The sequence below is a fragment of the Gekko japonicus genome, unplaced genomic scaffold, assembly GCF_001447785.1.
Source record: "Gekko japonicus isolate JY-2015 unplaced genomic scaffold, Gekko_japonicus_V1.1 scaffold953, whole genome shotgun sequence".
Lineage (NCBI taxonomy): Eukaryota > Metazoa > Chordata > Lepidosauria > Squamata > Gekkonidae > Gekko > Gekko japonicus.
In genome coordinates, this window is record NW_015161979.1 from 335,361 (window position 1) to 362,480 (window position 27,120).

The 27,120-nt window shown below is 49.0% G+C and overlaps 1 protein-coding gene across 1 annotated transcript in view; it reads right to left on the bottom strand.

Annotated features, from left to right (window-relative positions):
• SHD (Src homology 2 domain containing transforming protein D) overlaps positions 1–27,120 on the bottom strand; it is a 41,692-nt gene that overhangs the window by 5,079 nt on the left and 9,493 nt on the right. The window contains exons 2-5 of the mRNA XM_015429767.1: positions 21,818–21,947; positions 20,455–20,682; positions 7,587–7,770; positions 310–429 (exon numbers count right to left, since the gene is read on the bottom strand). Coding sequence (XP_015285253.1) covers positions 310–429; positions 7,587–7,770; positions 20,455–20,682; positions 21,818–21,947 — 662 coding nt within the window. The remainder of the gene's footprint in view (positions 1–309; positions 430–7,586; positions 7,771–20,454; positions 20,683–21,817; positions 21,948–27,120) is intronic.

Here is a 27,120-nt window from a genome sequence, read left to right on the forward strand (position 1 = left end):
AGGAGGAGGAGGAGGAGGAGGAGGAGGAGGAGGAGGAGGAGGAGATTGGATTTATACCCTGCCCTTCACTTGGAGTCTCAGAGCGGCTTACAATCTCTGTGAGGTAAGTGGGGCTCAGAGAACTCTTTCAAGGACTGCTCTTGAGAGAACAGCTCTCAGATAACTGTGACTGACCCAAGGTCACCCAGCTAGCTGTATGTGGAGGAGTGGGGAATCAAACCCGGTTCTCCAGATTAGAGCCGCCGCTCTTAACCACTACACCAAACTGAGGACAGACTGGGGGGGAGGGGGGAATCTGCACCCACTCACCTGAGCGACAGGGAGTAGTCATTCCGGCTGGTCTCGCTGTTCCGTACCAGGTAGCTGCCTTCTTTGCAGAGAGTCAAGAGGGATTCGGCTTCTGCTCGGCTGATCGTGCCATGAAACCACCTGGTTGGGGAGCAGACAGACAGAGTCACTGGGTGCAGATTTGATTTATCAGATGAGAGCCGTGGCAACATACAGCAGTGTAATAGGATGAGGGGGATGGCAGACCTTTGAAACGGAGCTGTCTTCTGAACAAAGCGTAAATATTAGACATGACATGCAGAACATGGTGCAAGATTAGTAGAAGCAGTGCATTTTTTGTGGACTGGTCTGTTACGATGCAGCCCTGTTTCCTTTCTAAACATGCCCTCTTGAACAATTCTGTTTTACATAGTACTGCCAAACTCCAGGTGCATGGAAGCCTTCCTACCCTCAACAGCAGGCCAGGCCATTCAGGAGGTGGGGGTCACCACAGAGAAGGCACGGGTACGGGCAAGTTGTTGATCTTGCCCATTTGCAGGGTGGCACCAGCCTACAGAAGGCCCTGCTCAGAAATGCATTGATGGAGCAAGGCTCTGTCAACAAAGAGGGATCTCTACTGGCCTCTGGAATTAAACTGCATGGCTCACGGTTTGGTCGCCCTTCTCTGTTTCAGATTCAAACCCTGGTTTAACCAGCACCCACACTTGTGTTCAAGAAGACCCCAAAGCATGTACGGATGAATCTTGTGATGAATATTGACAGGCACAGTGAGATAAGCACATTTATGACACAATCGCTGACTGGAAGATAGAAGGACAGCTCAGATCCTGCACCTGTCTCTAAGTGAACAGGGGAAGATGTAAAATATAGTGTATTGCTGGATCGAAGGCCAGCTCATGGATACAGGGGGCGATTAAAGAGTGGAGAGGCCCGGGTTCAAATACGTACTCAGACATGAAGGCCACTCTCTCTCACCTGAACCTACCTCAGGGCACTGTTATGAGGGGGGAGGGAATTATAGACATCTCAGGGAAACTCTTCTAGATACAGTCATCAATCGGCCTGTGGAACTCAGTGCCCCTGCAAAGCTGGGATTCTAATTCAGTGTGATCTATGGAATATGATTTTACTCCATCTTTCCTCCAAAGATAGATTCAGGTGGGTAGCCATGTTGGTGTGAAGGAGCAGAACAAAGTTTGAGTCCAGTCAGGCACCTTAAAGACCAACAATGGTCATACGGAGGATTTGCCTCACGAAAGAGGGCCCATCAAACGGGCGCGATCATACCACAACATCTGGGAAGCGTAGCGCAACCGTCTCCAACCCGTACCGTCAGCCCGAAGAAGCGGATTTAAAAGGCACTGGGGAAAAGGTAAATGCATGGCATGGGCGAGCGTCTGATCGGAGACGCGTCGGTAGCCCGTGGCATCCAGCAGCTGTCCGCGACCCATGCAGTACTGCCGTGTTGCCTCATTGGGACTACACTGTTGCCTCCCTGGCGTGATCGGCTGCCGACGGCCTGAGGACAGAGCCGCGGGAGACCGTAAGATCACGCTCCCGCACTTCTTTTAACTCCGCCTCTAAAATGCCTCCCTTCTAGTGCGGATTTTTCTGCTCATGTGACCGGGGCCAATATCTTATTCAAGGCATAAGCTTTCGTGTGTAAGCACGCTTCCTCAGATACAGTGAAACAGAACGTCTTCAGTGAAACAATTTCCTTTCCTTTCTACAGGAAGATGGCAGGGGACAGCCATCAGGAAGGGCCAGTCAGAGCCAAGATGCATAAAGGCATAAGATCAATGAACGGCAGCAAATTGGCACACAAATGCAAGAGCTAACAAACAGATGTGAGAATGAAGCTTGACTCCAGCGGCAACCCCAAGATTAACCAAGCTCAACCCTGCGTACATGCAAGGCCAGAGAGACTGGAAAGGGAACCAGAGGGTCACTAGCGACTGCAATGGAGACAAAAGTACACAAAAATCAAACTAGCCAGACCTGCATTTTAATAGCTGTAATATGCTTTACAAGTGTTTGCCTGGGAAAATAGCATATAACAATAAACAGGCATTCTTTTATGGCGTTTCCATCCCAGCTTTCTACTGGCATGCTCAAGGCAGCTGGCAGATTGGGAAAAAATTGAACTAAAGGGAAAATCAATGCAAAACAGTCATAAAACAAGGCTTGTAATAATACAACGCGGTAAAATTGATAGCTGGTTTGAGCTCCTCCCTCCATGTCCATCGGCTGATGTTTTTCTGCAACTTCAGAATGATGATTTATTGGCATCAAACCTTCCTGATACTTTGGTCAATACCGTGGCTAACGAGAAAATATTACAAGGACTGAAAAATAATTAAAATATCAACCATTTCCCGTAAATACAGCAGCAAAACACATGCATTAAATCATCAATAAAGCCCACAACATTCTCAAACATCTCTCTAAAACCTCCCCTGAAAGAGAAGGCTTGTTCTATGCACAATGGCTCAGATCCAAAGAGCCACTTTAGAGGAGCCTCAGGACTCTGGGGCACACAATGGGGGTTTTGCAGAAAAGTGTTGTGAAGTCGCAGGCAACTAGGGCTGCCAGGTCCCCTGGAGGGGGGGGCGGGGTTTGCCTGCCCTAGAGGCCCCCAACCCACCAGCCCAGATCTGTCCACCGGGGGAAATCCCGCCCCCAAAGTGCTAGAATTGGGCCGACATGCCCAGCACGATGATGTCACCCGGAGGTGATGTCACCGCACTGGGCCCGTCATCGGGGGACACTCTAGCGTTCAGCATTAAAACTCTATGATACCATAGAGTTTTAAAGCTGGACGCTAGAGCGTCCCTCGACGGCATGCCCAGTGCGATGACGTCACTTCCGGGTGATGTCACCGCAGCGTGTGCACGCTTCCAACCCCAGCTGGATGCTTGGCAACCCTACAGGCGACTTATGGTGACCCCCAGAAGGTTTTCAGGGCAAGAGACATTCAGAGCTGGTTTGCCATTCTCTGCATAGCAACCCGGGACTTCCTTGGTGGCGTCCCATCTGAGGACTAACCAGGAGTGACCTTCCTTAGCTTTCGAGAGCTGATGAGATTGGGCTAGCCTGGGCCATCCAGGTCAGGGTCAGGGTCCCTGCACCAATGCTACATCACAGATTGCTTCAGACACTAATCTGGGTTATGGTTTCCAGCTGGTTTTTGCAAAAATATTGGGCACACTCCCCTCCATTGGACCTCTCCAAATTACAACTGATCACCAGAGACCAATTCCCCTGGAGAAAATGGCTGCCTTGGAGAGTGAACTCTGTGACACCATACCCTGCTGAGGCCCCTCACTTCCCCAAACCTTGCCTTCCCCAAGCTCCACCCCCTAAATCTCCAGGAACTTCCCAACTCAGAGTTGGCGACTCTATTTCTAAAGCCCTCTGAAAGAAAATGGTCTGCTCCCAGCCTCTGAAAACCTTCACATTTTAATCCTGATCTTCCTCCAAGGAGCTCATTGTGGCATATATCGGCCTACATCCTTACAACCACTCTGCAAGGCAGGTCAGGTCGACAGAGGATAATTAGCCCAAGACCACCTATCGGGCTCCAGGGCAAAAGTGAAGATCCCGACCTCATTCCTCCCCAGCCCTCTTCTGAGGTTCCAACTGCTACACCTCGCAGCTCTCCTAATGAAGAGGCCCAGAATACCTCCTTGGGGAGGAAGGCTGACTGCCTTGGCATTAGGGTTGCCATTCTCCAGGTGGGGCCTGGAGATTTCCCAGATTTACAACTGATCTCCAGATGACAGAGAGCAATTCCCCTGGAGAAAATGGCTACGTTGAAGGGTGAATTTTATGGCATTATACCCCAACTGAGCTCCCTCCTCAGGTTCCACCCCCCAAATCTCGGGGAATTTCCCAACCCTGAGTTGGCAACCCTACTTTGTGCCACTGCGGAGAAGGCCCTGTCACCCAATCACTGTACCTCAGGGAAGTTGGGGGAACAAGCAGCAGGGCTGGGAGGGCCTCGGCATGGGCGAATGCAAGCGTCTCTATGGGGGTGCCAAGCACAGTGCAGATCTCTGAAAGGACTTGCAAGGCCTTCCACCAGGCATCCCGTCGCGTTAGCAGAAAACAAAACCAAGCGCATCTGTAGCCAGGCATTTTAATTAAACAGGAACGGGAAATGATTTGCAACTCCCCCCTCGGCACAATGAGACGCGCCTGCAACAGGCAACCCGCAATCGTTTCTCTCCACATTAGAAAAGAGCAGGAGTCCAGAAGCACCTTCAAGACTCACAACGTTTTTGGCAGGGTGTGAGCCTTCATGAGTCACTGACTAATGAAAGCTCCTACCCTGCCACAAATTTGGTTAGTCTTTAAGGTGCTCCTGGACTCCTGCTACAATCAGACTAGCACGGTCCACCCATCGTGATCCGTTTGCATTGTTTGCCTCACGCAAAGGACACCCCATGAAATGCTCTGTCCTCGTTCTGTGGTATAAATTGAGATCTTTGGAACAAAGCCTGGTTTTAACGGAGGCGGGAAGCCTTTACTGTTTGAAGGCTAAAAGCATTTGATGTCTGCTTGCAGAGAAGACACGCTTTCCCCTCCTCTCTCCCCACCCTTGGTGTAAAAGAACTGTTCCTTCCACAACCAGCTGGAGGAAACCAGTCAGATCCGAAAACTAGACTATAAACTCCTTCCCAGCAGGGGCATCTCTTCTGCTATAGCTACACCATTTAGAAACATTAAGGATGCAATGAAATTAATATAACAGCATTCGTAATAATGGCATTGTTCCATTTTATCCTTATCTTGAAATGTATCTTGGTGTCTATTTTTTTTTAATTAAAAAGCCAGCGGTTTGAATTATAAGTCTTAAATCCTTCCTCCCAGGAGATCAGGATTCTACCTCCATCCTGTTTTTTCTCACAACAACCCTGTGAGGCAGAGCGGGCGGGATGAGAGAAAGAGTGAGTGACCCAAGGTCACCCAGCAAGCTTCATAGCAGGGTGGGAATTTGAACCTGGACCTCTGTGATTCTAATCCACACACTTCACTGAATGCTCTGTTGTTCTCTTCCTCTGTGGTAGAGGCTTAAAGGTGAAAGGCGGGTTTAACTTAAAGCAGAAAAACAAGGTTACATAAGAACATAAGAGAAGCCAATGTTGGATCAGGCTAATGGCCCATCCAGTCCATACTCTGTCACACAGTGGCCAAAAATACCAGGTGCCATCAGGAGGTACAGCAGTGGGGCCAGGACACTAGAAACCCCCCCACTGTTGCTCCCCCCCGCCCAAGCACCAAGAATACAGAGCATCACTTGCCCCAGCCCGAGAGTTCCTATCTATACCTTGTGGCTAATAGCCACTGATGGACCTCTGCTCCATACGTTTATCCAATTCCCTCTTGAAGCTGTCCATGCTTGTAGCCGCCGCCACTTCCTGTGGCAATGAATTCCATGTGTTAATCACACTTTGGGTAAAGAAGTACTTCCTTTTATCTGTTCCAACCCGACTGCTCAGCAATTTCACTGAGTGCCCACGAGTTTTTGTATTGTGAGAAAGGGAGAAAAGTACCTCTTTCTCTACCTGCTCTATCCCATGCATAATCTTATAAACCTCGATCATGTCACCCCCTCAGCCGTCATTTCTCCAAGCTAACGAGCCCCAAGTGCTTTAACCTTTCTTCATAGGGAAAGTGTTCCAACCCATTTCTGCACTTTTTCCAACGCTATAATATCCTTTTTGAGGTGTGGTGTGACCAGAACTGTACACAGTATTCCAAATGAGGTCGCACCATTGATTTATACAGGGGCATGATGATACTGGCTGATTTGTTTTCAATCCGGTTACCCGGTAAGGTTAGGAAATCCACCACTGTGAGCAAATGGCCAGTTGTACAACGTGGTATCTTCATACTTGTGCACACGAACATTTTCACAGAGGCAAGAGGTTGTCTTCCTTCATAAGAAATCTAAGCTCTAAAGATGAGGGGAAAGACTGAACTGTGAAGAGTAGGGTTGTCAGCTCTGGGTTGGGAAATACCTGGAGATTTGGGGGGTGGAGCCTGAGGAGGGAGGGGTTTGGGGAGGGGAGGGACTTCAATGGGGTAGAATGCCACACAGTCCACCTTCCAATGCAGTCATTTTCTCCAGGGGAACTGATCTCTTTCGCTTGGAGATCAGTTGTAATCGTAGGAGATCTCCAGCCATCACCTGGAGGCTGTACAAACTCGAGCGGGAGTGTTAGAAGAGTCAAACAACACAAATATGCACTGCAAAAAACCTTTTATAAGTTAATGTGTTCTGCTTGTTCCATCTTATAGTGCATTGTGTGTTATTTATAATATTCTAAAACAGGTATATATTCATTACATGCAATATCAACAGTAATAATAATCAGTGTATACAATTCTAATAACTACCAGTCAATTTATATCCTTTTTACACAAACAACCCCAACGGGAGTTTCTAGAATTATACACCCGCTTCTCCTTGCTTGAAAGTCTTCCAAAGGGGGAAGTTTTCTTTTGTGGTTACAGTGATGTTTAAATAGATGTTTGCTGCTGGTCCTACGAGAGAGACCCATTAAACAGCTGAAGTTTATAGACGGAGTGCTCCTGTCTTTCTCAAAGCTGCCTCCCCTGACCCGATATTCAGACCTTGAGGCTGCTGGGAATTCATTTCACAAGCACCTGGGGACCTGACACAGACCAAAACCAAGGCCATGACAGGAGCAAAGTGTGTTACTCCAAAGCCAGTTTTGGTCAGGAAAGTATCACGTGGGGAAGGGAGGGGCAGCTGAAACCCTTCGCCTCCTTGTGCTGGGGTCCCAATCTGAATCATCTTGCTGTGTTTGGCCTCAGAGAACAAAAAACGGGAAGCGTAGCAGAAAATCAGGGCCTATCCTAGTAAACAGCGATAGCCGGAATGTATGACATCATATTTATAACAATACCATGGTTTTACTGTCCCCTTGAGAAAATTATCTCTCAAAATGCTTTGTAAACCTTATCAGTAGGATACAGCTGTGCCAGACAGATCTTGCTCAAGGTGACAAATGGGGTTCTCTCTGCTCCTCTGGTTTCATCCCCACAAAAATATTGGAAAGGAGATGGGGAAAGAAAAGAGAGGATGACTGCCCCAAAGTTACTTGTGCTCCAGGGCTAAGTGGAAGGCCAGAACCCAAGCCTCCCAAGCTGAGGTGCAACAGTGTTTACCGGCTCTCACTTGTCTTACGGAATAAAGTTTTTGAAATGCATGCAAGCCTCAGGGATTTACACCCAACACCGGGCGCACTGTGTGCCCCCCCCCCACTTACGCCTGCTTCTCCAGTGGTAGCGAGGGGTCTACCCGCTCTGCTGCAGGGGGGCTGCCTTCTGGACTCTGGGAGAGACCAAACTTGGAACTGCCCGTCAGGTGTTTTGGCTGGTGCCAGTGCTCCACGAGCGCCGAAGAGGAGGAAATCGAGGACGTCCGTTCCCACTCAGGGGTCTCAAACTGCACTGTGTTGGGAGCAGGGAGAGGAAAGGGCACAGAATCATTAGGAGGGGTGAAAGAGAGAGGGGGTGGGTGGGCCAAAAAGTCAAAATGAAGTTTTTTAAAAACATTAATAACTGAAGAGTTTTATTAGAAAAGAGTAGCACCTGGAAGACTAACAAAGTTTGTGGCAGGGTAGTAGCCAATGTTCCCTCTAAGCTGTAGGGTCTTGTGAGCAAAAATTCTACTTTGTGAGCTACCGGCATTAAAGTTGTGAGCCAGCGATTTGGCTGCTGCATCAATTAGTTTGCTCTGGAGCCCTCCTTCCTGAGTGAAGGCAAAAATGTGTGAGCCGGAGGCTAAAAAACTGTGAGCTAGCTCACATTAACTCAGCTTAGAGGGAACACTGGTAGTAGCTATTGTGAGTCACTGACTGCTCCCTTCTTCAGACTGAAGAAGTGAGCAGTGACCCACTCAGATTGAAGAAGTGAGCAGTGACTCACGAAAGCTCCTACCCTGCCACTGATTGTGTTAGTCTTGAAGGTGCTCCTGGACTCTTGCTCTTTTCTCCTGCTACAGACAGGCTAACACGGCTCCCCCATCTTGATCTATCTGAAGAAGTGAGCAGTGACTCAGGAAAGCTCCTCCCCTGCCACAAATATTGTTGGTCTTGAAGGTGCTCCTGGACTCTTGCTCTTTTCTCCTGCTACAGACAGGCTAACATGGCCCACCCATCTTGAGAGTATTATGGTGCTCCGTTCCAAAATAAACCATTTTATAATGAAGCTGTCATTGTTTTTGGTTAATCAGGACACCCGAAGCCAGGGCCACACAGAAATCTGGCACAATTTCAAACAACGCGTGCAGTGGTTAAAGGATTGTGACTACACTGGTTTATATGTACAGTCAGGGCTCTTTTTGTAGAAAAAGCCCAGCAGGAACTCATTAGCATAATAGGCCACACCCAACAGCAGAAACTCATTAGCACATTAGGCCGCACCCCCATGTTACCAGAAGTGTGGTTATCCAGCCACACCCACCTTTTGCTTGTTATTCTGTTGACCTTGTTTGTTGTCAAAACCCAGGGCTTTTTTATAGCAGGAACACCTTTGCATGTTAGGCCACACACCCCTAATCTAGCCAATCCTAATGAGTTTCTGCTGTTGGGTGTGGCTTATTATGCTAATGAGTTCCTGCTGGGCGTAGCCAACTTGGGAGCCAGCCGGAACTCCATTCCTGTGCGTTCCTGCCCAAAAATAGCCCTGTGTACAGTTATAACCCTTGTCCTAAGCAGTCCCCAGGGGGGTGTCTGGAGATCTCCTGGAATTACAGCTCACCTACAGAGGACATAGATCAGTTCCCTTGGAGAAAATGGCAGCTTTGGAGGAGAGACTCTCTGGCATTATATACCCAGCTGTGGTCTCCCCTTTCAAAACCCAGCCGTCCCCAAGCTCCACCCCCAAATCTCCAGAAATTTCTAGAGCTGAGGTTGGTGATGCTCGTGATAATGCTTGTCCAGGGCAGTACCCATTTCAGACTGCAAGTGGCAGTCGGCTGATAAGAATGTTGAAATCTAGGCTTCAGCATCTCCCTGGGATGCTTGTTTTCAATCTGCAGAGAGCTGTTCTTTGTGTGTGTGTGTGGGGGGGGGGGTTGCATAAAGTGTTACAAAAACGGACATGCAGCACGTAAAAGGGACAGCCCAGAAAATAATTGCTCCTTAGTTGCATGGATGTACAAACTTACAGGCCAGAGCTGAGGTCCATGGTTCGAATCTCAGTTCTGACATGAGCTCACTGTATTTCTCAGTGGATTATGGTCGCACCACAGGCTGCCTGCTTTGGGGGATGATGTTTTGTCATTCCACAGGTTGTCTTAGGCCAACTATTATGCAATACATCAATGAGAATATCGATCTATCTTCCACAGGACTTACAAGTACAGTTGAGAAAGTGCCAGAGGTACTCTATGCACTTAATGCTAAGTATGATTACCACAATATTTTAGACAACTAAGGTATTTATTAGCTGCTTTTCCGACTGGGGAAGTGCCCAAACAGTAACACCAAAAATGCATCCACAATATTCTAGTAACCAGCCATCCTAGGAAACTAGTTAAAAGAACAAAAGCACAAAAATTGGACCAAAAAAAAACCCCATTAGTGAAAAGGAAAGAGAACAGGAGAAACAGCCCAACCGAAGGACAGCAGCTCATCCTCAAAGCCTTCTGAAATAAAACCATCTTGACTCTTAAAGCTCAGCAGGGCTGTGGCACAACTCATCTGTCTATCTGGGAGGCATTCAAAACGTTTTTTTAATCTGTATTTCTCAGTGGATTTTGGTGGTCTAAATTACCCGGCTTGGTTTCTGCAAAGCAGTAGATGCCCTGGGAATCCTCTGTTATTCTGTTCGGTTCTTTTTAAAGAACTCTGAATGGTGTACAGTTGCGCTCTCCATGCATGAGTTCCCACAGCTCTTTCAATTCATTTGTGTCTCTCCCCCTCCCTGACACAAATGATGTGCACTTATAAAACACTGCTCCCCACCCGCCCAAAGCAGTCTGGCAATGATAGTACGCACAGCTGGCAGAAAAGATTCTTTTTTTGTGTCGGGTTTTAGAAATGTGTGGGACCGCATGGGGCACATCAACAAAACCCCATCAGAAAAGGGCCCTGGTGCGATTGTGCGTACGGTCGCACCACCAGCTGGCTGCTTTGGGGAACGATGTTTTGTCATTCCACAGGTGTGAATTTGTAACAGAGAGGAGGAGCATAATGATATACAGGAACTGAAAGCCATAGTACTCTGCGCATTACCCTGTTCTAGAATTAAGCTTAGAAATTCTCCTAGTTAAACCAGAATTCAAGAGGAATTGGGGCAGAGCTGGCCCATTTGCTAGGTGGCCCGAGGCCAGAAGCCCCCAATGTGGTGGTGCCTATGGGTGTCATGGCATCCACCTACTCCTTTCCTGATGCCCACCAAGTAGGGTTCCCAGGCCCCTGGTCCAGGTGAGGGATCCCCCGACTTCCGCTGCCAGCCAGATGGCTGGTGGGGAAAGCCCCCCCCATACAGCAACGTCGCATGGCGACATCCCCAACACGATGACATCACACAAAAGTGATGTCATTGCATCAGTGGCGGCACACAACAACACTCTGTTTTTGGGGCAAAACTCTATGGTTTGAGTCCAATTTTAACCATAGAATCTGCCCAAAACCCAGAGTGTCGTCGCTGACACGATGGCGTCACTTCCACATGTTGTCATTGTGTCAGGGACATCGCCACCTCCCCCAGACCCCCCCCAATCCCCCCGCTGGCGGAACAATCATGCCTGGCAACCCTACTGCCAAGTGTTTTTACAAAGTGCACAAGGCGAGGTGGGACTTTGGCCCAGTGAGGTTTCTGATTGGCCACTGGAGATTCTTAATGATGTTGCTTTGGCAGCAGCTGCCCCTGCAGCACAAGAATCTTCACTGTGTGACTGAAAGTAAGCTGCGGTGGCCATTTTGTGACTGGCTTCACCTCCTGTGGCAGCCATTTTGTGGCTGCACCCACCGCACTGTGTCAGAATTCCAAAGGAGCCCACAGGCTGAAAAAGGTGGGGGACCCCTGCCTTGGGCAATCATCTAGGAGGGGTGGCAATCAGCCTAGTCATGCCCCTCTCACCCACCTGTGGCAGCTGGTCTGACTGCCAGGACAATTGCCAGGGCAGGCACTGTCCTTTCCCAACTTCCTGCGCTGTCTCCCCTTTTGTGGCAGGTAGGGGGCCAGGAGGGCAGGTGCCATCACACTGCCTTCCCTCCCATAGTTTATTTTGCCACATTTGTAAAGTCGGGCCTGATTGTTCTCTCCATTTTTTTACAATTAAAATTCTGCCTTCCCTCCATGCCACCACGCAGGAGAAAGAACACGGGCACGCTGGCTGCCGCATGGCTTGTTTCCTTCACACCTCACTGCGGAGAGCGAGGGTTAAACAAACCGGAAATCTGGCATGATGTCCCTAACATGTATGCCACCCTGCCCAGGGTTGCTGAAACGTTTTTAAAAAGGCAATTTGACATTATCATCAAAATACAAAAGAAACTCAGATCTGCTGAGGGCCGAGATTATTGATAACGTAAATCGGGGAGGGGCTGTGGCTCAGTGGTTTGCAGAAGACCCCCGTTTCAGGCCCCGGCAGCATCTCCAGTGCAAAAGGCCCAAGCAGTACATGACGGAAAGGCCTCTGCCTGGGACCCCGGAGAATGGCTGCCAGTCTGAGTAGACGACTGACCTGGCTGGACCAAGGGGGGGGGGTCTGATTCAGGAGAAGGCAGCTTCCTCTGTGTTCACTGTTCTTACCCCCATGATGTTGCCAGGGTTGTGGCATCCAAAATAACACAAAACTGGGTTCCAAAGAGAGGGGAAGACCTGTGCGAGGAAGCAGGCGGTGCACACAGGCCACGGAACACGTGCAGCAAAGCATCTGGGTGCAACTCAGCAAGAGGCATGCGTGACCGGCAAGGAGGAGAAACAAAAAAGGAGAGGAAGAGGAGGAGGGAAAAGAGGAAGAGGAGGGACAAGGGGGGGGAGGGCAGACCCAAGAGGGACAGAGACATGATAGGCGGAAAGAAGGAGGTACTGAGAGGCAGTTCTTCTACAGATATACAAGGGTACCTCCTCTCCAGTCAGTCCGGGGAGCCCCGGTCTCCAGCTTATGCCAGGGGCTCTCCAAGGTCTCAGAGAGAGAAGAGTCTTTCCAAATCTCTCCTGCCCCAGAGATGCCAGGGGGTCAGCCCAGGGACCTTCTGCATGCAAAGCTGATCCTTCACCCGCAAGCCATACACCTCTTTCCCAGTCTGCTAACGCCAAGCTCATTTACGGAAAATGCTCATAATCAGATCCATGAGTCTGAGGTTCTGGCAGTGGGAACGGGTGATTTCTCCTGCACCCCTGGGCACTCTGAAATGACATGCAAGGTTTTGGCTTCCTTGCCTAGCCAGCCCCCAATCTCACCCTAAAACAGCTCTTAAACCCCAGATTTGCTTGTCAGTACTGGGAACACCTCTTGCCAACCCCACCCAGTCACCGTTTATAAGAATTCAAGGACTCCTCTTCCTGCACTCCTTCAGTCAACGGGTCGAAATACAAATGCTTGCTCCGTCATTCTTGTCTCTGGATCCATGAGGACTAGCACAATTCCGATGTGAAGTGGGATTATTTTTCCATGTAGATTTTGATATTATCAGAGTAGCCCCCTTCCCATTCCTCATAGGTGTCATGCCCCGCCATCAAGAACTAACCCCCCCCCAAAAAAAAAAACCTAAAAAGGGCCCCATGCCTTCTCCCCAGCACAGAACTATACTACTGGGAAGCTATATCAGTTGAATGTCTGCCTGTTAGGATAAAAGTTTTGGCCAGAAACTAGCCACCCTGGTACCACCCTCCAAAGCTGGAGTCCAGTGATTGCTGCTCCACCCGCGAACCCCCCCCCCCCCCCCCCCAGTCCTTGTGTTTCCCACTCCCCATGCATTTAGGAGGGAGAAGGGGAGAAAATAATTCTGGACAGCAGGAAAAACAGCAAGCTGGGAGGTGTGCATGTGGGGGTGGAGGGTTAAAACAAGACATCACCTTCTGGATCTAGGGGTTCCTCTGTCCCCGTGAGCTGTCCCACCGGTGGTGGCCAGGGCAATACGTTAGTCTCCTTAATGTCTACTGCAGGGGGAGTGGAACAGAGGGTAGGAAGGGAGCCAGATGAGGGTAAAGGAAAGGAGAAGAGAAAGAGGGGAAAGCAGAGGAGATCGTGGGTTGGGGGGAGGAAGTGAAGGCAAAGAAGATCAAGGGGAAAGGACCACAGGAGGGGAGGGGAGAGAAGATCAGGGAAAGGGAGTGGGGAGAAGGCAGTGGGGAAGAGGAACAGAGAGGCGAGATGGGCGATGGTGGGAAAGGAGAGAAAGACGGGCGAGAAGGGGAGCAGAAAGGAGGAGATGAGAGGGGAGAAGGGGAGACAAAACAGACATGATAAAAAGAAAAGATCTAATGACAGACAGACAAGGGAAGAAAGGCAGCTGCCCTCCCCTCCCCCAGCCCCTCCCCCCTTTCACACAGTCATCACTAAAGGTTCGCCTCAGATGCCCAGGGGTTAATTCTGAGCTCCCCCCCCCCCCCAATGGCTCTTTCTCCCTGCTCATAAAGTCCTGCAACCAGAGGAGACATCATCATGCTGTATGCCGGCCTGCCTCCTACAACTCTTTGTACTCAATTTCCTTCTTAGAGTGTGAACGCGTAAGAGAGACATGTCCTTGATGGATCTCCCTCACCTGCATTTCTGCTTCCCCAGAGACAAGCATGCAGTAGGAACCCGTGCAGAGATACATCAGGCAGTCTCTTCCAAAGTGAAGCAGAAGGCTCACGGTAAGCAAGGCAGAGCAGTGATTCATGCAAAGATGCAACAGGCAGCCCTCTCTGAGAATGGATGATTCTTACTGTGTTTCTCCCATAATTCTTTTGAATGATCCGATCATGGCCGGTCACTTTAGGAATGCCTAAGAATTAAACATCTTTTTTGCATGCTTGGAAGGTGACAATGACTCTGGAAGTGTTTCAATGGCCAGCCTCTTTTGAAGCAGGATAATTCTATTGTCTGTACGGACAATCTGATGTGTGTGTGGAAAGATCTGCAGAGATGGGCAGCCTCTTCCAAGGGCCGGCAATTCTGCTGCTCTTCTCTCTCAGGAGAAACTGAATACCCCATTCACACCTGACAAGGAGATGGGTCAAGGGATTATTCACTCCAGTGGAGACTGGTTGGAAGGCGACAGTCCCAAATCAGGGACTTGTGCAGAGACAGAGCATTTATTCACTATGACCTACATTTTGGAAACAGCATCCTTTTCCGAATCACAGAAGGAATAGGGGGGAGTGGTTTGAATCCAGAGGCCCATTTTCCCAGCAGGAACCCTACTTGGATTTGCCAAGCAGGGAGGAGAGATTGATAATTTGCCTCCATAGACAGCAGGGAAGAGGACGATTTTTGTCCTTCGTATGCATGCTCTACCTGGCACATTAGGAAGCGAGAAGGTGCCTGGCGCGGGCTCACCCACCTCTGAAATGGCCCTGCTCTCCAGCTCATTCCACCGTGACGTGGAGTGCAAAGAGAGCCGACTGGTCTGACAGAAAAATCTCCAAGATGAGATGTGAGAAGGAAAGAGAAGGCATCCTTTCCAAGCCCCTCCCTCCCTCCCTCCCTCCCTCCCTCCCAAAGAAGCCCAGACGTCTCAAGAAGCCATTCGGAAATGGAGGAAGACTGCTGGGGTGGGAGGGAGGGATTGGAAACATTTTGTAAAAGCCTTCTCTCGGTTCAGGGCTGGCTATGGACAGAAGCAAGGGAAGACCTTGTCAAAGCCCCTCCCCCTCAAAGCTTTACACAGAAAACCCAGAAAGGGCAGAATACGGACATTTTTCAAGTACTTCGGTCTTAGGGGAATCACTCAGGGTGCTCAAGTCCACCCCCCCCCAAAAAAAACCCCTCTAGAATCGCTTTCTGAAATACTGGCGTGTGGTAGTGTCCCTTCCATAGTGTTGCCAACCTCCAGGTAGGGCCTGGAGATCTCCCAGAACGGTAGAGAACAGCTCTCCTGGAGAAAATGGCTCCTTTGGAGGGTACCCTCTAGGATGTTACACCCTACTGAGGTACCTCCCCTCCGCAAAACCCGCCCTCACCAAGCTCCGCCCACAAATCTCCAGGAATTCCCCAACCCAAAGCTGGCAACCCTAAATTTCAGTCATCAGCCGGAAAGAGAGTCTTTCTTTGTTCACACCAGGATCCCTTCAGCACAAGGGTGATCTTGCCCCGCCTGATTCAGGTGGGCAGCCGTGTTGGGTCTGAAGCAAAAGAACAAAGCTTGAGTCCAGTCAGACGTCTTGAAGACCAACGAAGTTTAATTCTGGGTATTCGCTTTCGTGTGCAGGCACACTTTGTGCACATGAAAGCTAATCCCCAGAATTAAACTTCGTTGGCCTTCAAGGTGCCACTGACTAGACGCAGATTTTGTTCTCTTGTCCTGATTGTACACCAGGAGTTCCGCTGGTAATGAAACAAGACTCTTAGGTTGCACTCAGTTCCCTTCCCCATTCGGAATCTGATACTTGATGGTTTGGTTACAGATGCAGTGAAAGATCTGCGATTTTTGGCCGTGGGAACGAACGTGGCACATTTGCAATTACCAGTGAGAGATCTTAACAAACAAACAATCTGCCTTATGCAAAGTGAGGTCCTCGGTCCATCTAGCTCAATTTTGTTTCCGTTGACTAGCGGTATCTCTCCAGGGTCTCGGGCAGAGAAAGGTCTTTCTTTCCCAACACCTGACAGCCTTTTAGCAGGAGATCCCAGGAACTGAACTTGGGATGTTACGGAGACTAATGCAGGCACGTCCTCTATGGCCCTTCCGTACCAAGCATCACTTCCAGGTTGGGGGGGGCAGGGCAGAATTCCCCCATCCTCTGCCCACTGTCAGGCCTTCCCTTCCCTTCCAGCCCCCACGTGCCTCCCACCTCTGAAGTTGGGGGCACCAGGAGCAGGGCTGAAGAAGCAGAGCTTAACTGGCAAGATGGACAGTATTCTTGGGAAGCCATTTAATTCCACTTCCTGCTCTCCAGTTTGATTCTCTTTGGCCTGTGGCATCTCAGGTTTTTTAAAGTGAATTCTTGCTACAAATTTTCATTTTGGAAAAAAATCCATCCCCACTCACAGGTTTTCTCCTGTTTGCATTATGCACTCAATTCCCTTCCCACCCGTAATCTTGGAGTAGAAGGGCCAGGTACGACTCACCCCAGTACACAAATGTGTTGTCAACGGGCAGGCTGAGAAAGAGGGATGGTTGGTTGCCCCTCCATTCAAATTGCTGTTGGGGTACAAATTGCAAACACAACTGGCAAATGTTCAAGAGAGCGGTTGCTTTTTTCTCCCCCCATAAATGCAAAAAACGGATTGAAAATGCTCTGCGTATGCACCTTCCCTCAGGGCTTTCATCCACCATCTTTGGGCTAAAAAGAAATCAGTGCAGTAAACAAAATAAAAAAGAGGGTTTTTTTTAATTCTGGGAGGGGGGCAATGCTCCCTCTAAGCTGTGGAGTCTTGTGAGCCAAAATTCTGCTTTGTGAGTTACTGGCCTTAAAGTTGTGAGCGAGCGATTTGGCTACTGCATAATTTCATTTGCTCTGGAGCCGTCCTTCCTGAGCTATGACAAAAATATGCGAGCTAGCTCACACTAACTCAGCTTAGAGGGAACACTGGGGGGGGCCTGCCTGGCTTGTTTCTCCTTTCGAGGCTCACCCAGTTGGTCTGGGTGACTCAATGTTTGTTGAGTCTGCATTGCTAGGACTTTGGCCCGGTCGTCTTGCTCTTTCCATTCATCCAACACACCCCCATGCATCAGCTTCCAAATGAAGTGCTGCTTTTTGGTTGTCCCAATACAGCTGGCAAGAGAAAGCATGGGACTCTTCTCCCCAGCATGCCATTTGGCCCCCCTTCTGGACTCCCAAAGCCAACCGTGTCTGGGTTTGTTGGCATTTAGCCTTCTGCTGGCACCATCCTGCAGACGGGCGAAATTGATAACCGCCTGTACGTGGGCCTTCTCTCCTGTGGCCCGCACCTTAAGAAATGGCCTCCCTGAGGAGGTGAGGAAGTTTCTCCCCTCTCCTGGCCTTCTGCAAACTATGCAAAACAGAATTGTTCAAGAGGGCTTTCTGCACCGGTAAAGAGGACAGTAGAGTAATGGTCAGGAAGTCCCCCTGGTCAAGGGATAGGGACTGTGGCCTCGATGACTGCATTGCTGCCTGCCTCTGTAAGTCTGCTCCAGACTGGGTAGTGTCTACACCACTCAGTATATTATGTTCAAAGGCTCGTGCTTTCTTTCAGCTCTGTTTGAGACTACTGTTTTCAGTTTCTGTCATCCGAGCCTTCTTGTGGAGTTCATTGCGTGTCCCGTCCGGTTTACTGTACCTGATTTACACTCTCTGTAATCCACCTTGCGGTCTCAGTGAGAAAGGCGGACTATAAATAACCTAAGTAAACACGTAAGTTATCCAGTTCTCACAGGATACCCTGGGAATGAGATCCGGTCACAATCCAGCATGGGCCACTGCCATGAATGCCGCTGAACGTGAACGGCTCGATTCAAGAGCAGAAACACCTTTAGAGTATCAAAGTGGAGCTCCTCCCCTGGAACTCTTGTTGGTCTCTAAGGTGCTCCTGGACTCCAGTCTATGGCTGTTCTACTGCAGAACAGCACAATTGCCCTCTGAAACTATTTACGTGAAGGTGCCAAAGCAGAGCACACATTCTATGGTACCAGATTTCCCACGGGCCCTGCAACAATGACCCAGGGGCATACGCTACCCAAGGAATGCAACCAATTCCGCAAACGTGTGTTGACAGCCAGCCACCATGCAAAATGGCACTGCTGCCCAGATGCAGAACTATGCAAAGTGTTGATCATTCTGGGTTCTGAGCAAATTGTCGAGGCGATCCGATGGGGAGGGGCCATGGCTCAGCGGCCGAGCATCTGCTTGGAATGCAGAAGGTCTCAGGTTCAATCCCCGGCATCTCCAGTTAAAAGGACAAGCTAGCCACAGCCCCCCAGTCGGAGGGGACAAGGCGGACCCTGACGGACCGAGGGTCTGGTTCAGTAGAAGGCAGCTTCATGTGTCCAAATGAGGTGTTGCATTTGAAACAAAAGGAGCATTACAAAAGAGGGATGCTCGAATATCGAGTGTGGTTTTTGTGCACAAAAAATTGCAGTCACTTTCTGGAGATGGAGAGCATTGGTTTGTGAGGCAGAGACATGAGGGAGCAATAGGCAGGGATTTTAAGCAAGCTGAGGAAGGTCGGCTGAGCAACGACAGTGGCAAGGCAGCCATAGAGGGTCTTTGGGGATGAGGGGAAGAAGAGATTGGATTTATACCCCACCCTTCACTCAGAGTCTCAGGGCGGCTTACAAACTTCTTTCCCTTTCCCCTCCCCTCCCCACAACAGACACCCTGTGAGGTAGGTGGGGCTGAGAGAGCTCTGACAGAACTATGGCTTGCCCAAGGTCATCCAGCAGCTGCAAGTGGAGGAGTGGGGAATCAAACCCGGTTCTCCCAGATTAGAGTCCACGCACCAAACCACTACACCAAACTGGAAAACAGAGCATAAAAGCCAAATGGGTGGGAAGAGCTGAACTGGGTTCAGATTTACCCACTGACCTGTGATGGCAAGCCTCTTGCATTAATTTGCTCATGGACTGGGGCGCAAGGGTATTGGGCACACCCCTCCCCAATTTTCTGGGTGCAGATTTAAGATTTTTTTTGGCTCAGGATCTCAGCCTCAAGACATGCATTTCAGAAGCCATGTGTCCAGCTGGCTGGACTTCAATTCCTGTTTGGTTGCCACCCTTCTCTAGTCCCTAACCCTGAGAACAGAGTTCTGTCTAATCCATGCTTTAGACTATTATTGTTTTATGCTGAATTCTACTACGTGCATAACAATTATTGAGTCATCATTTATGGCAAAAAAGTGGGATAAAGATGTTGCCGTAAATAAATATATTGTGCAAAAATCAGCAAATGTCACATACTATATGCTGTACTTTTACCGATAACTGGCAATAACACATTGTTTCCCATGTGTGGTCTGCACATGTGTGTGCATGGGGTGTGTGTGTGTGATTTAGCCTAAAACCCTCTAAAATCTTACCCAGCTCCTCTTCTAAGATTTTGGCAGGATTGCCCCCATAAAGGTAAAGGTAAAGGTTCCCTTGCTCGAAAGCCAGTCGAATCCAACTCTAGGGTTGCGGTGCTCATCTCCGTTTCAAAGCCGAAGAGCCAGCGCTGTCCGAAGACTTTTCCATGGTCATGTGGCCGGCATGACTAAACGCCAAGGCGCACGGAACTCTGTTACCTTCCCACCGAAGTGGTACCTATTTATCTACTTGCAATTTCTTGCTTTCGAACTGCTAGGTTGGCAGGAGCTGGAACTAGAGACGGGAGCTCACTCCGTCATGCGGCAACTCAGGTCTCAAACTGCTGAACTACCGACCTTCCACAGCCTGCAGTTCTGCGTCTTAACCACTTGAGCTACCGCAGCTCCAATTGCCCCCATACTTCCAGACATTTTTCATAATCACAACGAGCTAGAAACTTACTTTTTTAAAAACAAGAGATGCTCAAGAACCCGAAGGTGACCTTTGAGGATATCTTTGCGTCCATGAGGACAAGACAGGTATGTACCTTTTATTCATGAGAAAGGACATTAAGATCCTCAAGAAGCTCAGTTCTGCACCAAAAGAAGAAGTGAGCAGTGACTCACGAAAGCTCCTACTTGGCCACAAATTGTGTTAGTCTTCAAGGTGCCACTGGACTCTTGCTCTTTTCTCCTGCTATAGACTGACTAACACAGCCACCCATCTGGATCTATCTGAAGAAGTGAGCCGAGACTCACGAAAGCTCCTTCCCTGCCACAAACTGTGTTAGTCTTGAAGGTGCTCCTGGACTCTTGCTCTTTTCTACTGCTACAGACAGAATAACATGGCTGCCCATCTCGATCTATCTGCACCAAAACATCACATTTAGTTCTGTGTCATTGCTTTCTAGAGTATCAAAACATACACACATACATAAACACATACCACCCAAAGACCTGCAGTTGTCAGATAGAGGATGCTCCAAGGAACAGGCAAGCAAGATCCTCACCTGCAAAAGCCCGAGAAATGTGGTTCTTCTTCCACTCCCACGGCTGGTCGTACTCATCCGCTGGCCGCTCATCGTCCTGGGGCAGACGGCTCTCACGGGGTTTATCAGCAGAGGAGCCCTCCAGGTTGGCCTCTGGTTCCTTCTCCTCATAGGGAGTGTCGTACAGCTGTAGACCCTTCCGGGATTTCTTCACCTTTCTCTCCTCCCTGTCGTTTTTGCGCTGGAGATCTAAAGAGCCCAGGTGGAAAAGTTTAGGTGCCGGGAAAGAGATGTCATGTTAGCAGCGGGGGACGGGGGAGCGACACACACAAATTGAACCCACAAACTAGAGACCCACAAATTGGAGTCAGGTGGGCAGCCATCTTGGTCTGAAGCAACAGAACAAAGTTTGAGTCCAGTGGCACCTTTAAGACCAAAAATGTTTAATTCTGAGTATAAACTTTCATGTGCATGCACCCATCTTAAAGGTGCCACTAGTGGATTATTGACTCGGGAAATGATCATGAATTGGGAAGCGGGTTGGGTTAGATGGCCTCTATGGACCCTTCCAACTCTATGAAACCCAGGTTCAAATCTCCACTCTGCCATGGAAACTTACTGGGTGCTCTTAAACAAGTCAATCACCCTTAGCTTATCCTACCTCACAGGGCTGTTGTGAGGGTGAAATGAGAGGAGGACAACAATGTAATCCGCTTTTAGTGCCCACTGCGTACAAAGGCAGGGTATAAATGAAGTAAAGATGTAAACAAAGAAATAAAGTCCACAAAGCACGCAGAAGCGTTCCCCGAGCAACTGATAACACAAAAGGATTGGCTTTGAAGGCGGAGGTCATGTTCAGCTGTCATGGCTGTTAATCAACCTAAGATACGGTCAGGGCCAAACGAGATAAGATCATTTTTAAGAGGCAGGTCAGGACATTGGTGGTCATTAAATAGAAAGACTTGAGGCAGCCAAATATTATTTTGTTCTTAGGGTATTTGTGGGGACCCCCCCCCCCGGGCTGCTCCTCCCCCTACTCCAGGCAAGAAACGATTTTGAACACTTTTCCTTTTACGGATCCCTTAATTCCTCTAGTTTTGGAGATCATCAGGCATTGCCAGGGTGCTTTGGAGAACCACGGCACATCCATAAGGACTAGAAACTCAAGTGGCCTTTGTTGGCTGTCAGTGAAAGCAGAGACTCTCTGAATGCTGGATTCTCTCGCAGAGCAGTGGCCCACACGAAAACCCAGCTACACTGCAAGCTGTTCCCCTTGTGTTCCCAAAATCTGGCTCCATTATCGGCATCATCCACCCCTTGCCTTCAAAGTGTCCCCCCCCCACCCCCCAAATACTCCCTTCTTTTTTGTAAGACACTCACTCACCAGCCACCACCTTTTGGGCATCATAAGGTTCCATGTAGCCATTGTTTTCCAGCTCCACATCCTCCTCCCCGTCTTCTTTCGGCTCTGGGTGAGCATCAAAGGGGTCCGAATACTCACTCTCACCAAGGGGCTATAGGCAAGCAAAGGGCAAAGGTTAACACAGCAATCTGGTTTCATGTTCTTTTGGCTCAGCATAGCTGGGGTTCCTGTGCCCCACAGAAATTGCAAAGTGGGCAACAAACGGGGGATGGGCAATGGGGTACATGAAACACATCCCCTTCTCCACATTCCAGCCATTTTTCACCTCCCTCCCACATAGGTGCTGCAAAATAGGGAAAAAAATGTTCACACCTAGCAGCAATGGTTGGTCTCACTCTGACTTAGCTTTGTCACATCACTTGCATCCAAGCCCTGATTGGCTATCAAGCAGCTTCAGAAAGCCTATTCAGACCAAGGGCTACATTCCCTGCCTTTATGATGTTGCCCATGCAACATCACTACATCAACAAGTCTGACTGGCCAGCTGATAAAGGGAAGGCCAGAGCATAAGAGCAGCTACACAGGATCAGGCCAAGGGTTCATCTGCTCCAGCATCCTGTTTCACACAGTGGCCAACCCCATGCACAGGAAGGCCTCCAAGCAGATCAAAGCCTCCCCCTATTGCTGCAAATGACCTTTACAGATACACTACCTCTGAACATGGAGGTTCCTTTGTCATCATAGCTAATACACACTGATGGACCTATCCCTCTCAGTTCAGGTGCTGAATCCCACTTTAAAGCTAACTAAACTAGTGGCCATCAGCACATCCTAAGGCAGCATATTCTACAAGCCAATTGCGTGTACAAGGACTTCCTTTTTATTGATTTATTTAAAACATTAGCTGCTGTTCTCCCTTGCAGAACTCAAGGCAGTTTACAATATAAATCTCACATTATAAAAACACAATTATAAACAACAATTATAAAACATCATAATTGTGTCCAGAATTTATTACTCATTGTTGGGATGCCGTCACATTGCATGTCTGATCCCTGACTGGTTGGGAGCACCTCTTGGGATAGGGGAAAGTGCCCAGATTGCACCAGATGTGATCAGAGTCCAATTTCCATGCAGCAGTAGTCCTTGCCCCTGGAGGAGACTGGCTGTTGCTTCTCTGCATGATTCAGAACCTAACAAAGGTTAGTACAGGGCCAATATTAAAAACTAAATGTAGAAAATATATAGAAAAAGATACATGTATTTATTAATTGCAAATTTTAAAACATATATAAGGGCCCATTCACATTTTGCCATGTTATTTATATATTTGATGTGAATGGGCCCTTATATATGTTTTAAAATTTGCAATTAATAAATACATGTATCTTTTTCTATATATTTTCTACATTTAGTTTTTAATATTGGCCCGCTTTTTCACATTTTACTAACCTTTGTTAGGTTCTGAATTTTAGTGTTAAGGTTCATTTTTTTGCCCTTTCTGTCCCTGCTTCTCTGCATGAGCCATTCCTCTTGATTTGTAGCCTCAAAGTCATGAAGCATTCTCAGTAAACAGACTCTTGTGCCCAAAAAAGAGACACCAGTAAGGGACGGACTCCCAAGGGCAGGTGATTCTTACACATTCTGAACCTCATGCATGGAAAAGGTGACTACTGAAAGCTCTGGAATCCCTGCTGGGACCAAAGTTGTGAAGCAGGCATTTTGATTGGTGTTTGGGAAGGGTGGGGGAATAGCTGCCCACTCAGGCATTAAACCAAGGTCCACTCTGCTTAGCAGACAAGACAGGACAGCACCCCAGCGGGAGATGCCCTGGCTGCAGGTGGATTTCCAGAGGCAGGAGCCATTTCCCAGTCAGTTCCTCCCCCCAACTGTTTGTCCTCCAGCACAGCCAGCTGGCTATTCCGTAACACACACACACCCCAGTGTGCAGCTTTGGCTGGCAAGAAGAGGACATGCACAAGGTCAAGTGGGTTTCCCTCTCCCCTCTCCCTTCTCCAGGCTAGCTGTGCTTTCCAGAAGGGTTCCCTCCCCTTCCCCCATTTCTCCCCTAATTGCTGTTGCTCCCCACTTGCTACGCTGGTGCATTAGATGCGCTCAAACAGCCCGCAGAGAGGAAATGTTTTGAGAAGCTGCAGGAAAGCAAATGAGACAGGCGTATGGAAATAAGCTATCAGCCTCTCCTCAAAGCAATTACCCTGATCCTACCCTTTGGTGCGTACAAATTGAGTGCTTGGGGAAAAGGTACTCGATTGATGGAGGGTGGGGGGGAGTTTCTCCCCCCCCCTCACGGCAGTGCCTGATGCGGGATGTTTAGACTGCAAAATGACATCTAGTTGCACGATTTATCTCTCTTTATTCCCCTCCTCCCCAGCTCACCACTGAAGGATTATCCCCCTATTACCAGGCACATAGAGGTAGCATTCTCACAAAACGCAAATGCTCTCGCACAATCCTCCACCAAGACAGTAAAAGACTAAGGATGAGGCTAGCTAAAGAAAGCAGAGTGAAATGGGTTCGATCTGCAGCGCTTGTTCAGATGCAAAAAGCACCCTCTCTTGGTTTTCAGGGTATGCCATCAACGCATCTCAAAAAAGACAGTCTCCTTTAAGAAAGAGATTGGCGAGGGGGTTCCTCTGCCCTCCCCATGTTCCCCCCCCAGTCTCCAGGATTTTCCCAGCCTGCAGCCAGCCACCCTGGTCACAGTTCACAGTCCTGTCCTTGGCCCCAGCGAGGTTGTCATACCCCTGCCCCCCTCTGCAAAGTCGACCAGTGGGCTTCACGGCAGAGGGGGGATTTGAACCCAGGTCCCTAGTATGCCACTCTTAACCACAAGATCACACTGCTTCTCAGACAGCACATTAGTGGGACCATTTTTAAAACACCTGCTTCCTAGATCACTGGGGAGGGGCACCTTTTCAGTCCCCAGTGACCAAATCTGTATTGCCCGAAACTACAACAGAGGCATCACATTGAGTTTTGGACTGGAGGCAGAGGGTTGGAAAGAGCACAGGCTCCCTGTGCTGGGTACCATTACCCCACTTCTTCCACATAAATAGATTTTGCAGGCTCATGCCATGGTTCCCCACGAAAAGCCCACTCAACCTGTTTGAGCAGCAGAATAAAATTAAGATGTCTTAGGAAGCTTGGCCTACTCTCATAAAAACTGTGCCCCTACCACAGTTTCTCCTTCCTTATGGCTCTAGCTAGGATTGCCCTCCCTGGAGATTTGGGGGTGGAACCTGGAGAGGGAGGAGTATGGGGAGCAGAGGGACCTCAGTGGATATATAAGGCCATAGAATCCCCCCTCCAAAGCAGCCCTTTTCTCCAGGGGAACAGATCTCTGTACTCTGCAGACCAATTGTAATTCCAGGCGATCTCCAGGCCCCACCTGGAGGGTGGCAACCCTAGCTGCAGCCAATAATTCCTTGAAGAAGCATCCTTGGGCGCTTGAACAGAAACAGCCTTCAACCTTTCTCTGCCTGATCCCCTTTCAGGTTTTCTTTCCCCGCAGATAACCTCTCTCCCCTCTCCCACCCAAGGACACGCTTGCCTGCTCCAGCCACTGAGACAACATTCATCACAATTTATATTAGGTGTTGCTGATCTATTATCACCGATGAATTCACTGTCACAAGTGCAGGGCATGCATCCTCTGTCGACGTTTTAATTAAAACGAGAGGGTGATACAAGGAGACACCCTGGTTGCAACACGCTCTCCGCACATTACAAATCGGGCAAATTTGGGGATACAATTTGTTCGCAAGGGTCTTTTGCCATTTGTGCTCCGACACCACCACAACTATCTATCTGGGGGGGGGGGGTACATCGACTTCCTCCCACATCAGGTAGTGCTGGAATGAATTCTCTGCCTTTTTCCTTTTCCCGCCTGGCGTACCCCCCCCTCACAATAAGTGCCTAGGTCAAAGACAAAAATCTGCAGAAATGAACTGATTTTTTTTTAAATGCGCACAAAAGTGCAACAAAACTTTAGAATCTGAATACAGTTTTTAAAACATATGGAATGTTAGAAATGGAACATGAATTGTTGCTTTAAAATTCAGCACAACGTTTTTTGAATGTGGAAGGTCTGAAATCTGAAGAGGAGCATGGATGGTCTTAATCCAAAAACTGGATGTCTGGAAACATTTTAAACACAGTATTTTATTTGGGGGGGAATTCGGAAGGCAATTTCTTAAAGACACAGATGCTGAGAATTCCCATGAGGCTGTGCAATAAATGTACCTGTGCAAACTCACTGCAGAGCCCGCCAGACCAGCATCCCTGACCATTGGCCAGACAACAAGTCAGACAGGTAAACAAAATAAATCAATACAATGACGCACTGTGTAAATACAGATTTTGTTCTTCCTTCGGCCATGGCAGAGTTCACTGAGGAGGAGAGGTCAATGGGCACATGCAGGGCTCTTTTTGTAGAAAAAGCCCAGCAGGAACTCATTAGCATAATAGGCCACACCCAAGAGCAGGAACTCATTAGCATATTGGGCCACACCCCCGACAGCACAGCTCATTAGCACATTAGGCTGCACCCACATGTTACCAGAAGTGTGGTCATCCAGCCACACCCACCTTTTGCTTGTTATTCTGTTTACCTTGTCTGTTGTCAAAACCCAGGGCCTTTTTTTGTAGCAGGAACTCCTTTGCATGTTAGGCCACACACCCCCAATGTAGCCAATCCTAATGAGTTTCTGCTGTTGGGGTTGGCCTATTATGCTAATGAGTTTCTGCTGGGCGTGGCCAACTTGGGAGCCAGCCGGAACTCCGTTCCTGTGTGTTCCTGCCCAAAAATAGCCCTGGGCACATGTGGAAAGTGCCCGGGGAACTTGGGCTGCCAGCTCTGCGTTGGCAAGTCCCTGGAGACAGAGCTTGAGGAGGGTGGGGTTTGGGGAAGGGAGGGTCCTCAGCAAGGTATATGCCATACAGTTCTCTCTTCAGAGCAGATATTTCTGCCACGGAGAGTCATTAAAATGTGGAATTCGCTGCCAGAGGATGCAGTGACGGCCACAGGAGTAAACAGCATTAAAAGAGGATTAGATACGATTCATGGAGGGTAAGCTACTAGCCATGGTGGCTGAGGGGAGCCTCCACATTCAGAGGCACTAAGCCTCTGAACCTCAGAGCCAGGAGGCAACATCAGGGGAAGGCCTCAGTCTCTGTACCCTGTTGTTGGCCCTCAAGAGGATCTGGCTGGCCACTATGTGAGACAGGATGTTGGGCTAGAGATGGACCACTGGTCTGACCCAGCAGGGCTCTTCTAATGTTCTTATGAAGGCCTCAGCCTCTCT